Here is a 13,334-nt window from a genome sequence, read left to right on the forward strand (position 1 = left end):
GAAGGCACAGTGATGGACACTTCCTGACAACTTGAAGTGCCAAAAAAAGAGGGAGTCTTCTTGGTTGAAACACAGACATCCAGAGACTTGACTTTGGCTAGTAAAAACAGAAACTTCTGGGTCTTACTGCCCTCATTCCCCCTCAGGAATGCAGAGACATTCCCATCTGCTATTCACTAAATGTGTCCTCCTAAAACTCATGTATTGAAATTCTAATCCCTGATGTGATGGTGTGTGTGTGTGTGTGTGTGTGCGTGTGTGTGTGTGCGTGCGTGTGTGTGTGTGTGTTGGCGGGGTGGTGGTGGTGGGGATGATTAGGTTTAGATGAGGTCATGAGGATGGAGCCCCCATGATGGGATTAGTGCCCTTATGGGAAGAGGAAGGCACTCCCCCTTTCTCCAGCATGTGAGGACACAGTGAGAAGACAGCTGTCTACAAACCAGGAAGAGAATTCTCACTAGGAAGCCAACCATATGGGCACCCTGACCATGGACTTCCCAGCCTCCAGAATTGTGAGAAATCAATGTTTGTGGTTTAAGCCATTCAGTCTATGGCATTTTCTACAGCAGCACCAGGTAAGACACCATCTATTCATTCCTTCATTCAGTGAATATTTATTTAGTCCTTACTATGTTTAGTAGTAAGGACTTAGTCCTTACTAAGTGCTTTTTGAAGTCTTGAAGACACAGTGGTGAACAAACTTTCAAGGTCCCTGCTCTCAAGAAGCTTACATTCTAGTTTTGGGGGAAGCAGCTGATAAACTTGTAAATAACGTAATTTCAGCTAGTAATAAATGCCATGAAGTAAATAAAACAGAATACTATAACAGAGTAACTGCAAAAAAATGGGAGATTGTGATTTAGACAGATTAGACAGGAAAGACTTCCCCTAGGAGGAAGGGTTGCTGGGTAAAATACAGGATGCCCAATCAAATTTGAATTTCACATAAACAATGAATTTTTTTTAGTATAAATATGTCCCAAATATTACATGGGACAGATAATATTTATACTAAAACTTATTCCATTGTTTATCTGAAATTCAAATTTAATTGGGCATCCTGGCTTTTTTGTTTGTTTGTTTGGCCACACAGCACAGCATGTGGGATCTTAGTTCCCCGACCAGGGATCGAACTCCGGGACCCTGAAATGGAAGCACGGATTCTTAACCACTGGACCACCAGGGAAGTCCCATGGGCATCCTGTATTTTTCATCTGCTAAATTTTGCAGGCCTACCTGTAGGTGACGTTTGAGCTGAGAACTGAATGACCAGAAGGAGCTAGCTATGCAAGGTTTAGGGAAATGATGATTCAGGCAGAAGGAATACCCAGTGTAAATGTCAGAATAACCAGAGAGTGGAAGGTACAAATGAGGTCAAATAAATAGGCAGAGACCAGATCATGCAAAATTCTTTAGGGATAGCAAGGAGTTTCAGTTTCTTCCCTCTCTGCCTCTCTCTCTCCCTCTCTCTCTCTCTCTCTCTCTCTCTCTCTCTCTCTCTCTCTCCCTCCTTTAACGCTGAGAGTGATGATATGCTGTTGGAGTTTTCAGAAGGGTGACAAGATCTCATTGGTATTTGGCTGCTGTGTAGTCGGCCACTTTTGGAAGGGCTTAGAGGACAAATTCAGAAGATACTTAAACTTAACCTTCTGTCATTGGCCTGGGAAGAGGCATCTACATTTGAGGGTGGACCCAACTAGGAGTTCTAGGCTGGGCGTCCAGGGTAACTGGGCGGTTGCTACGGAGGGCAGCTTGGTGGTTGCTAGGGAGAGAAAGGGGCGGTGCTCGACGCAGGGCGACGTCTAAGAGGCCGGGGGCGGAGCCTGGAGTGCGGCGGCGCGCGCCTCGCGTTCGCAGGAAGTCGCTCAGGGTAAGGAAGGGATGCGAGCGGAAGTGACGTAGGCCCGCGCACGCGGTCCAGCGTGATTCGGGCGGGTTGTTTCATCCCGGCCTGGGAAATTACGAGATCTTTTACCCCACGTAGGCCGGACCCAACGCTCCGGTCCCCGTCCCGTAGGCAAGATGGTGAAGCCCAAGTACAAAGGACGGAGCACCATCAACCCCTCTAAAGCCAGCACAAATCCTGGTACGGGCGGCGGGGCTCGCGGAGGCTGGGGCTTGGAGGAAGCTTGGAGGGAGGGACACCGGGTGGCCTTGCTTGGAGTGACCTCAAGCAGAGTGGCCTTTGGGGATGAGAAGGGAGAAGATGATTAATTGTTTATAGTCCCTGAGGGGGGCTCAGTCTTGCACGCCTGTCAAGGCTAGATGCCAGGCACCAGCTCTAAAGCCGGGAAAGTGAACACTCAGGCCTGGCAGCCTTGGGGCATCTCCAACTGTGAGGTGCAGAGACTGGGAAGCTCTGAGTTGGAGGGGACACTTAAATTTGACCTCTTCTTGGGTCCCTGTGTGTGTCAGGTGTTGAAGCCCCTCCCCCAATATAGTTCAGTCTTGTATGAGTCCAGCTCTCCAGCTCAAGGAATTACTAGAAGTACTATAAATTAGATAAAGTCAGACTAAAAGTGATGTAGCCTGACCCAGCTGGCCCTTTACACTTGGCCACACTTGCCTACCACCTTAGCTTTGACCATTTAAATGAGAAAGGGCTAGTAGATTTGGAATCATCCCATGATGATTTGGATTTCAAATCTTGGAATCATCGCATCCGGTAAAGTGCATAGAAAATGCTACAGGTAAGTATGATTGTTTCAGTAAAGATGTTTTTGAAGATGTGTATGAGTTTTGTTGAGGTTCCACCACAGAATGAACAAGATAGCCTTTGGGGGAGTCCCTTCCATTTGGGTTTAGTTAATAAGACATATTAAAATATGGCCTAAAGTTTTTGATTTTAATTCATGTTGGATGTTTTACCTGGACTGCTGATAAATTATTCAGTTTGTGTAGACTGGGATCTGACAGCGTTAGACCTGAAGAGGCCCTTAGAGATCATAATGTTATAGGTGAAGAGACTGAACCAAAATAGGGGAAGTGTCTTGTCACAGCTGGCACACGTAGTGAGCAGTAGAGCCGCCAGTCCTGTGATTTCTGCCTGTTTTCTACAGCATGACTTCAAGACAGATGACTTAAAGGCATCCTCAAATGAGAAGCTAAGCCGGTATTACTATGCTAATTTGTCCTTCTCTTTCTCTCTGAGATGTAAGGCAAGAATTACTACCTATTTTGCTGTTGATAAAACTAAGGTCAAACATTAGGAAATTAAGAAACTGGTACATTAGGAACACTTATGTGTCAGAATCGTAGTCTTCGTGATGCTTTGCCTGTAGCAGGCACTCAGTATTTGTTAAACTGAGACCCAGAGGTAGGTGTCTTAGTGGTTAAGAGCACAGATGGTGATCTGATGCTTTTGTTCAAATTCTGGCTCTTGTACAAAAAATCTTTGTACAAGATGCTTGCCCACTGAGCCTCAGTGTCTTAACCTGCAGAATGGGGATAATGCATCCCTCTTGGTAGGATTGTTGTATGGATTACGTGAGATGATGCCTATAATGTGGATAGCACAGTGCCATAATTAGTGCTCAGAAATATTACCTACTATCATTTTCAAACACAGTCCTAAGGAGGGTTCCAGATTAGGTCAACTTTGTCATACCATGTAGCTTCCAGGAATGATTTTGTTGGAGCAACATGTGGAGAAAGTGGAGATTTTGCACTGAGGTGGCAGCTTGCCTGCTTTGAGTAAACTAGCTGGTGTGTTTGAAGCAATGGCTATACTTAGACTTGTTGGCTATCAAATAGTGTGCATTCCACTTCTGTGTTTCCTAGATCGAGTTGAGGGAGCAGGAGGCCAAAACATGAGGGACCGGGCCACAATCCGACGCCTGAATATGTACAGGCAGAAGGAGCGCAGGTGAGCGTGGGCGCTGGTGTCCTCTCCCTTTCCCTTCCTCCCCTTGACTTATAGCTGACACCTGTTAAGCCTTTGATATTCCCACCCCCACTTTCCCCAGATAGGAGTAGTGTATTTTCAAATACCGTTTTATATGATAAACTGAATTTTGGGTTAAAGACATGCGTAGTAGGGGGTGAAATAGTGATTGTGTCACTGTACTGTACAACAGCTTTGTTCCTCACAGCCTCGGCCTACGCAAATGGCATGTTAAATCTCAAGGTACATATCTGTCAGATAGAAATCTGCTTTTCTTTAACAAAGCATGTAGGATGGTGTCATGAAAGCGGCCAGAAAACTTGTTTTTTCTAATGACAAACTTTAGATCACAACATTGTGGCACTTGGAAACTCATCACAACTCAGATCTGCTGAGGCAGCCTCTACCACAGGGGCTTGCTGAGTGTGGCATTTTGTGACCTGGTCTTATTTTGTCTTATTCAATTTGTTTGGTAATTGGATTCTTCATCTGTTCTAAAAGATGTGTCTAAAACACAAATGTCAATGAACTTAATCTGCCTTAGTCACCTACTCTGCAGTTTGTTTTAGAATTTCGAGTTCCAGCATAAATCACCCTCTACTTAAAATTCATTTAAACCAGCCTTCAAAAAATTATCCAAAAAAGACTCAAGTATGCAGTTTTCTTTTTTAAAGCAAACAAACAGTAAACAGATTTTTAAACATGGTCATTAGTCGTTATTCTTCGAGCAGAAATCATTACGTGCTCTGTTGCAAGAGGTTAAGTGGCTTTGGGGCAATCTGTTTTGAATGTAGAAGTACTTTTTGTTTACCAAAATCTGTATTTAATGATCACTTAAAACTGGAAGGAGAAAAAAATCAAAGAGGTCCTTTTGATGGAAAGCGTATTCTGTAAACCCAGCTTTGCTGTAGCCTTTCTTCTGTTGTCAACCCAAATCTGTTATTTCCTCAATTCAGGAACAGCCGTGGTAAAGTGATTAAGCCTCTGCAGTATCAGTCAACGGTGGCTTCTGGCACAGTGGCGAGAGTGGAGCCGAACATTAAGTGGTTTGGTGAGTGTGGTCCTTTGCTACCTTTACCCTAGAAAATGTGCGCTGTATGGAAAAGGGTAGAATGTTCAGGTATCTAAAAGGCAGGTATCTGGGGGCTTCCCTGGTGACACAGTGGCTAGGAATCCGCCTGCAAATGCAGGGGGACACGGGTTCGATTCCTGGTCCGGGAAGATCCCCCATGCCACGGAGCAACTAAGCTCGTGCGCCACAACTACTGAAGCCCATGCGCCTTAGAGCCTGTGCTCCGCAACAAGAGAAGCCACCACAATGAGAAGCTGGACACACCATAGTGAAGAGTAGCCCCCGCTTACCGCGACTAGAGAAAGCCCGCGCACAGCAACAAAGACCCAATGCAGCCAAAAATAAATAAATAAATAAAAATAAGAGGCAGGTATCTGGGGTGAGGGGAACTGCCAAGGACAGTATGAGAAAGGGATGAGATAAGAAGTCCCCACCGTGGGAAAAGTGCAGAGAAAAGTCGTGGCAGTGGCTTCCATAAATAACTTCTTTTTGAAAAGAGCCCATCATTGTTCACTGTGAGTGAACCTCTTAGACAGATGAGATCATCCTTAATGACTAGCATTCATTAGAACGCTCCTCTCCTAATTTCCAGTCACCTGGACAGGTGACTTTGAGAGGTGCCTTGCAGGCGTGTTTGTGCCTTTAGCCTGAAGTTCCTCTGAAACACTTTTTCTTAGTGGGGTTGTATTTGGACTGAGTGACAGTGAAAGGACCTCTTGTTGGTCCTTCTCAGGAATGAATAGTGTATCTCCAGAGGCCTTGGGGAAGCAGGATTTCTTCCTTTGGAAACTCCACCTTCATCTCTGTTGGGGCTTTCAGCCTTTCCCTCAGCCACTGCCAGCTGTGTGGGCACATCAGATGGTCAGACCGCATTTTTTGCCTGCTGTTTGATCTCTCTTCTGGGGGGCAGATGGCAACTACCTTTGCACATCTCGTACGTCTCTTGGTGGGATTGGTACCCCCTAGGAAACTACAGCACAGAAAAGTGTCTTGAAGGAGAGAACTTCAAGAGGCCTTTAGCATGGTGGCAAGGTCCGGTGACACTAGATCCAGACCTCCTGGGTTTGAGGCCTAGTTCTGCCATATCTGGGGCCATGGTCAGGTTCTTAAGTTTGCTCGTCAATTTCTCCATCTGTAAAATGAAGATAAAAACAGCACCTATTGCGTAGGACTGTTGTGGTAATTAAATGAATAAATACTCTATGTAAAGTGCCTAGAATAGAGTCCAGCAAGTAGTACAATAGAAGCTTTAACCGCTGTCATTGTCACCATCCCCGCCAGCGTGGTCGTCTTCACCTTGGGTTTGGCATTTGTGCTGCAATGCGGTGTTTAGTGAATACGATCTCTCACTTCCAAGGTGTTCTCCAAGCAGTGTTATATAGTTTCGTTTTGTTCCCTTGCAGCGCTTTGTTGATTAATTTAATAGTGCCTTCAAACCCTAATAACCCTAAAAACCAGAGCTATGGCTCTTAGGTGCTGTGCTTCGGGATTCTCTTGAGTATGCTAACTGATCAGCTGTGATTGGCTCCACATTTCTTTGCCAGATCTAGCAGGAAGTAGGACATTTGTCAAATCTCAGTTCCATTCAGTGATGTTTATTTTTCAGTTTCATCCAGTCAGGAAATTGGACTTGGAAAACTATTGAAACCCTTTGTGTGTCTGGGTTGGTGGATTAGTTATTAGTGTATGAGTGCAGGAGAGGCAGTTTTTTTGTTTTTTGTTTTCTGTTTTTTTCTTTTAAGTTTGAAAATGGCTACGTGGGATGGATGTGTCAGGTGTTTGGGTGAGTGAGGGCAATTTAAAATCTTACCTTTATAGCACAGGGAGATCAGCTCGGTGCTTTGTGACCACCTAGAGGGGTGGGATAGGGAGGGTGGGAGGGAGGGAGACGCAAGGGGGAAGAGATATGGGAACATGTATATGTATAACTGATTCACTTTGTTATGAAGCAGAAACTAACACACCATTTTAAAGCAATTATACTCCAATAAAGATGTTAAAAAAATAAAAATAAAAAAAAACAAAATCTTACCTTTCACTGTGTCCCTGGGAAGATGGAGGCGGAAGTTGTAAGGAGCTATTTATTAAACAGCAACATTCTTTTGTAAAACAGGAAATACACGTGTGATTAAGCAGTCATCGCTACAAAAATTTCAAGAGGAAATGGACACGGTCTTGAAGGATCCATACAAAGTTGTCATGAAGCAAAGCAAGTTACCCATGTCTCTTCTCCATGATCGAATCCGGCCTCATGTAAGATGGAGGATGTCCCCGGCCAGCCATGCAGATCCCTCTCTACCATACTTTGCTCTTGTTTTTCCATAGAGAATAGTGCCTGAAGCAGTACTGATAAGCTTTGAGACTTCTCCTTTCACCTTTGTTAGGGGTCTCACCTTTAGCATGAAACGAATTCTGTCAGAGAAGTTCAGTGGCATAGTAGTGGACCAAAGCACAGGCTTGGGAGTCAGGCCTGAATTTTAATCTTTGCTGTGTCCCTTCCTGCAGTCTTAGTTAGGGTTCTCTGTGAGCTTTCACTTCCCTGACTGGTAAGTCACGGTGACCCCCTCCTCGGGTGACTAGATGCAGACGAAACATCCAGTAAGGCTCTTGGCCCATGGCAAGCACTTAGGCCACCACTTACTTAGACCTAAATAGATCATGGCTATTACCAATACTATTTTAAAATGTTTTTGGTAAGCAAACTTGTTTAAGTGGTAGTACCATCAAACTTTGGGGAAACATAGAATTAGGATTGGGTTGGTAGGAGGGAGACCTTTGGTGTTGAGCACTTTCAGCTTCTTGAGAGTTCCTTAGAGAGTCTTTCCAGCTGAAGGAAAGGGTGCCAGTCAGATTGGTTGTTAATCATTGAAGTTAGAAGTGCAGTAAAGACTGAATCTGGCTTGATTGGAATTAGTTTCACACGGAACCAAAGAAATGGCCTAATGCCTGCCTACACATTTTTACTTGCTTTGAATAGTAATTCCCAAAAATGTCCATAAGTACAGCACAGAGCTTCAGTTCCAGCATGAGGAGGGGAAGAAAACACTGACATGCATACATGGATTAAACATGGATTAAACAGTTCAAAGAAAAGCGTTTACTTGCAGAACAAAGTAAAACCCAAAGCCTGGTTATTGCCTCAGGTTTTGTCAATTATGCTTTGTTTTATGACAGACTAGAAGAATGGCACCTATTAGTGGAGTGACTGTTTTCTTTCAGGGAAACACGTGAGTGTAATTCATAAAGACAGACAAGTTGCTCATTTTCTTTGTTCTCTCTGTCCTCCCTAAAGCCATCTTTTAACAAACTATTGAATCCTGTTTATGAGAAGAACAGAGAAGTTCTATTATGGATTTATTGCTTTGTTGCCCATGGCAGTTGTTCAGTGCTTCTAAAATTCAGTGCTTAAATGTCTGATACATAGAATGAAGGGCCCACAGCTGCAGCAGTTCGTATTTTGGTGCAGACAGGTACTCAGAGTAACTGATGAGTTTTCTGCTCTGGCCTTGCCAAACCTTACCTGTTTTATTTTTAGTGCAATATCTACTACTCGTTATGAAATCTGATTCTGAGATTTGCTGCACAGTGGAGTCAAATCAGATATGTTTTGTTTTGTTTTTTTTTTTTTTTTTTTGCAGTACCCGTGCCTCTCACTGTTGTGGCCTCTCCCGTTGCGGAGCACAGGCTCCGGACGCGCAGGCTCAGCGGCCATGGCTCACGGGCCCAGCCGCTCTGCGGCATGTGGGATCTTCCCGGACCGGGGCACGAACCCGCGTCCCCTGCATCGCAGGCGGACTCTCAACCACTGCGCCACCAGGGAAACCCCAGATATGCTTTTAACTTTTGCACATTTACCTGTATGTGCATTACAGTTACTGTGTTTCATGTAGCAGAACTACAGTGGAAATACTGTAACTTACATTGTCTCTGTATTTTAGTGTATAGACATGTTACCACCTTGTACTTACTAAGGTACAGGTTTATAGACACAGATCCAGGTATATTGTATGTTATAGGCTGAGAGATTTTCTAGGATAATTTTGATCATAATTTTCCCAGTGACATTAGAACCTAGTTCTCATGTAAAACGTGACTGTTCTGTTCGGGGATGTTCCCTTGTTGGAGCATAGTGAGTAAAACTAAACTAAGATGGGTTAGAGGCTCTCATAATAGCTTAAGGATCTTTAGGAGTTGGAGAGGTGTCTGTTAAGTTCAGAAGCCACTGGGTTGTTCTCTCTTCCGTGTTCATAGCTGGTGCTTACAGAGGAGCCTCTACTGGGGGGCAGAGGGTGTTTGGTTTTTTTTGAGGATATTCTCTGCCAGCTGTTAACATACTGTTACGTGATATATCCTAACTCAGAGTTTGACTTTCATCCTCTTTCAAAAATTCCTCTGCCTGTAAGTCCTTTACAGGCACATCAAGTTCTAGTTAGGATCAGGTTCCTTTTATCACATCTAAACTATTATTTTGGGCTTTTGCTAGATGTTTTTCATCTGAAGACTTTGCATGTGCATTTAATAAAAACGTTACCTAAATTAGGAAAAATGTTACCTGAAACTAAAATGCATCTTACAAAACAAGCAATTCCTTTTAGCCATGAAAGAAATTAACTTCCAAGAAAAAGTTGGCATTTACAGTTGTTTTTTTTTTTATAAATTTATTTATTTTATTGTTATTATTTTTTTGGTTGCATTGGGTCTTCGTTGCTGTGCACGGGCTTTTCTCTGGTTGAGGTGAGCGGGGGCTACTCTTCGTTGTGGTGAGCAGGCTTCTCATTGTGGTGGCTTCTCTTGTTGCGGAGCACGGGCTCTAGGCGTGCGGGCTTCACTAGTTGTGGCTCGAGGGCTCTAGAGTGCAGGCTCAGTAGTTGTGGTGCACAGGCTTAGTTGCTCCGCAGCCTGTGGGATCTTCCCAGACCAGGGCTTGAACCCGCGTCCCCTGCATTGGCAGGCGGATTCTTAACCACTGCGCCACAAGGGAAGCCCTACAGTTGGTTTAAAAAAACCCCCACAAATTTGAGCATGATCATCCTTGACAAAAATCTGTGAATTTGGCGAATTTTGTGCACTTGTTTGAAAGCTTAAAAAAAAAAAAAAGGTCAGAAAAAAGAAGTTAATTTTCAGCGTTGTAGCAGTAATTACATTTGACTAAAGTTTATGATAAATGAAATAAAGCAGAGTTTTTGGCAAGTCTTACACACAGCTATTCATATTTGCTTTGACTATTTGTATTTTGTATTTCTCCAGGAAAGCTTACAGAGCTTTCAGAAGAGGGGAACAAATGTGTTTGCTATTTAAATAAGGATTTCTGATTTGAAGTCAGGCTGCATCCGTGTTGTAGATTTTGGTATGGGTTGAGCTTTGCAAAAATGAAAGCAGAAAGCCTTTCCCAGATAGGTTTTGAACTTTTTGCTTTTTCTCAGTGCTTTGCTTAGTGTTACCTGTAATTCTCCTTTCTCTTTAGAACTCAAAGGTGCACATCCTTGATACTGAAAGCTTTGAAACTACATTTGGCCCTAAAGCACAGAGGAAGCGACCAAATTTATTTGCAAGTGATATGCAGTCACTTATAGAAAATGCAGAAATGTCCACTGAGAGCTATGACCAGGGGAAGGATCGTGACTTGGTAGCTGAAGACACTGGTGTGAGGTACAGTTTTAAAGTTCATGCATATCTCCTCATTTCCTCTTCTGCAGTGGACATCTTCTTTACAGTTATTTACCTGCAAGAAGCTCGGTGATTTATCTCATAGGTGGAGATCTTCCCTTAGACTAGAAAAATTAGTGAAACTAGTTGGGGCCAGACTAAAGATAATTTAAGGTGGCTTGTTTACTATTGGTCTCTTAATTCCCCCCCAAATAAAAATAAATAATACTTTCTTCATAATAATAACAGTATATTCTATCATAGACAAATGTTTAAAATATAGTTAAATTGGAAATACAACAAAAAGAAAATAAGCACTCATAATTCCACTACTTATGTTAAGCATTGTTAATATTTTGGTGAATATCAGGGTTTCCTCTGGACCACTGGGGGTGAGGGGAGTTTCACTGATGGCCTTTGAGGTTTCTGTGACCCTCTGAAGATAATATGGAAAATTTATGTACATGCATAAAAGAAGTGGAGTTTTGTTGTTTATAGAGAAGAAGGATCCATAGCTTTCATCATACTTTCATGGGGGCTCATACCCAAAAGAAGGTCAAGGATCAGTTAAGGATAAATATATGTATATATATACATTAGTCTGAATGTTTTTATTTATAAATATAATACTTTAAGACTGTATTTTAACTTGCTTTTATTTTAATATACTTTTCTAAATTATTAAGAATATATTTCCAGGGGCTTCCCTGGTGGTACAGTGGTTGAGAGTCCGCCTGCCGATGCAGGGGACACGGGTTCGTGCCCCGGTCCGGGAAGATCCCACATGCCGTGGAGCGGCTGGGCCCGTGAGCCATGGCCGCTGAGCCTGCGCGTCCGGAGCCTGTGCTCTGCAACGGGAGGGGCCACAACAGTGAGAGGCCCGCGTACCGCAAACAAACAAACAAAAAGCAAAACAAAACAAAAAGAATATATTTCCATGTCAGTTCTTGGCCAACAGCGATATAATGTTTTATGTCAGAGTAGGTTTTTGTTATGGCCAGTCCCATGGTTAGACATTTATGCTGTTCAAAGTTTTCCCCTATGGTAAACAACTCTAAGGTAAAACATCAGTGTGACTAATTCTTTCTCATTCTTAATTGTTCCCCAAGGATAAATTCTTAGGGGAAATGACGTCGAAGAATATGCAGTTTTTTGATAGGCGGCTGCCTTATTACCCTCCAGAAAGGGTTTACCAGTTCAGTTCTCCTGGTTCTCCCTCACGTGTTCCTGAGGTGCCCTAGCGGAGAGGTGCTGTCCCCTGCCTGCAGTGCCACTGCCTTGGTGCTGTCCTCAGTCCATCGCTAGCCCTGGGCCTCCTAGAGGTAAAGTCAAGGCTCTCGAGCCCAAGCAAAAAGAGGCAGCGAGTTCATTTATTCTTAAAACTATTTGGACTTGTATGCTTCTGCTGATTTGAATTTTTTCCACCTCCAAAGGGTACAGTCGGCAGTGGGGGAGAAACAAAACTATTCTTCTTCCAGGGACATTGGGTAAATGTCTCTGAGGCTAGTAAATAAGCAGATTCTCAACCTTATCAAGAAAGTTTCACTCTACGTGGGAGCTGTGGAGTGTGGATTATGGTTCAGATTCCTTTTCATAATTCTCTGTGACAGACTGCCTAATTATAGTTGCTTTTTTTTTAAATTAAATTTATTGTGGTAAAATATACATAACAAAATTTACCATTTTAATCTTTTAAAAAAATTATTTATTTATTTTTGGCTGTGTTGGGTCTTCGTTGCTGCGCGCAGGCTTTCTGTAGTTGCGGCAAGCGGGAGCTACTCTTCATTGCGGTGCGCAGGCTTCTCATTGCAGTGGCTTCTCTTGTTGCAGAGCACGGGCTCTAGGCGTATGGGCTTCAGTAGTTGTGGCACACGGGCTCAGTAGTTGTGGCTTGCAGGCTGTAGAGCGCAGGCTCAGTCATTGTGGCTCACAGGTTTAGTTGGTCTGCGGCTTCTTCCTGCACCAGGACTCGAACCCATGTCCCCTGCATTGGCAGGTGGATTGTTAACCACTGCGCCACCAGGGAAGTCCCATTTTAATCATTTTTAAGCATCCAATTTAGTGGCATTAAGTACATTCACATGGCTATGCAACCATTACCACTATCCACCTCTAGAATTTTTTCACATCATCCCAAACTGAAACTCTGTACCCATCCAGCACTAATTCACCATTCCCCCCTCTCCTCAGCCCCTGGCAGCCACCATTCTGTTCTCTGTCTCTTATGAGTTTGACTTCTCTCTTGAATAGTGCTTCACGTAAGTGCACTTGTACGGTATCTGTCCTTTTGTATCTGGCTTATTTCAGTAGCATAATGTCTTCAGGGTCATCCATGTTGTATCGTGTATCAGTACTTTGTTTGTATTGCTGAACAGTATTCCATTATGTATACATGACATTTATTTTTATTCATCTGTCAGTGGGCATTTGAATATAGTCATTTTTTAAATTAAGTCAGTTTTTGGTCCGTCTGCAACTAGTTGGTTTGTTTTGTTTTGTTTTGTTTTAATTTTTATCGGAGTATAGTTGCTTTACGATGTTGTGTTAGTTTCTGCTGTACAGCAAAGTGAAGCAGTTATACATATACATATATCTACTCTTTTAGATTTCCATCCCATTTAGGTCACCACAGAGCAGTGAGTAGAGTTCCCTGTGCTGTACAGTAGGTTCTCATTAGTTATCTTTTTTTTTTTTTTTTTTTTTTTTTTTTTTTTTTTTTTTTTTGGGGCCCCT

General features: G+C 43.1%; 1 protein-coding gene across 1 annotated transcript in view; it reads left to right on the forward strand.

The window, feature by feature from the left end:
• Positions 1-1,859: 1,859 nt before the first annotated feature.
• Positions 1,860-13,334, forward strand: part of GNL2 (G protein nucleolar 2) — a 27,904-nt gene continuing 16,429 nt past the window's right edge. The window contains exons 1-5 of the mRNA XM_007453801.1: positions 1,860-2,086; positions 3,781-3,865; positions 4,840-4,934; positions 7,069-7,208; positions 10,420-10,604. Of these exons, the coding sequence (XP_007453863.1) occupies positions 2,023-2,086; positions 3,781-3,865; positions 4,840-4,934; positions 7,069-7,208; positions 10,420-10,604 (569 nt within the window). The 5' untranslated portion in view covers positions 1,860-2,022. The remainder of the gene's footprint in view (positions 2,087-3,780; positions 3,866-4,839; positions 4,935-7,068; positions 7,209-10,419; positions 10,605-13,334) is intronic.

This window comes from Lipotes vexillifer, unplaced genomic scaffold (genome assembly GCF_000442215.2).
Source record: "Lipotes vexillifer unplaced genomic scaffold, Lipotes_vexillifer_v1.1 scaffold213, whole genome shotgun sequence".
Taxonomy (NCBI): domain Eukaryota; kingdom Metazoa; phylum Chordata; class Mammalia; order Artiodactyla; family Lipotidae; genus Lipotes; species Lipotes vexillifer.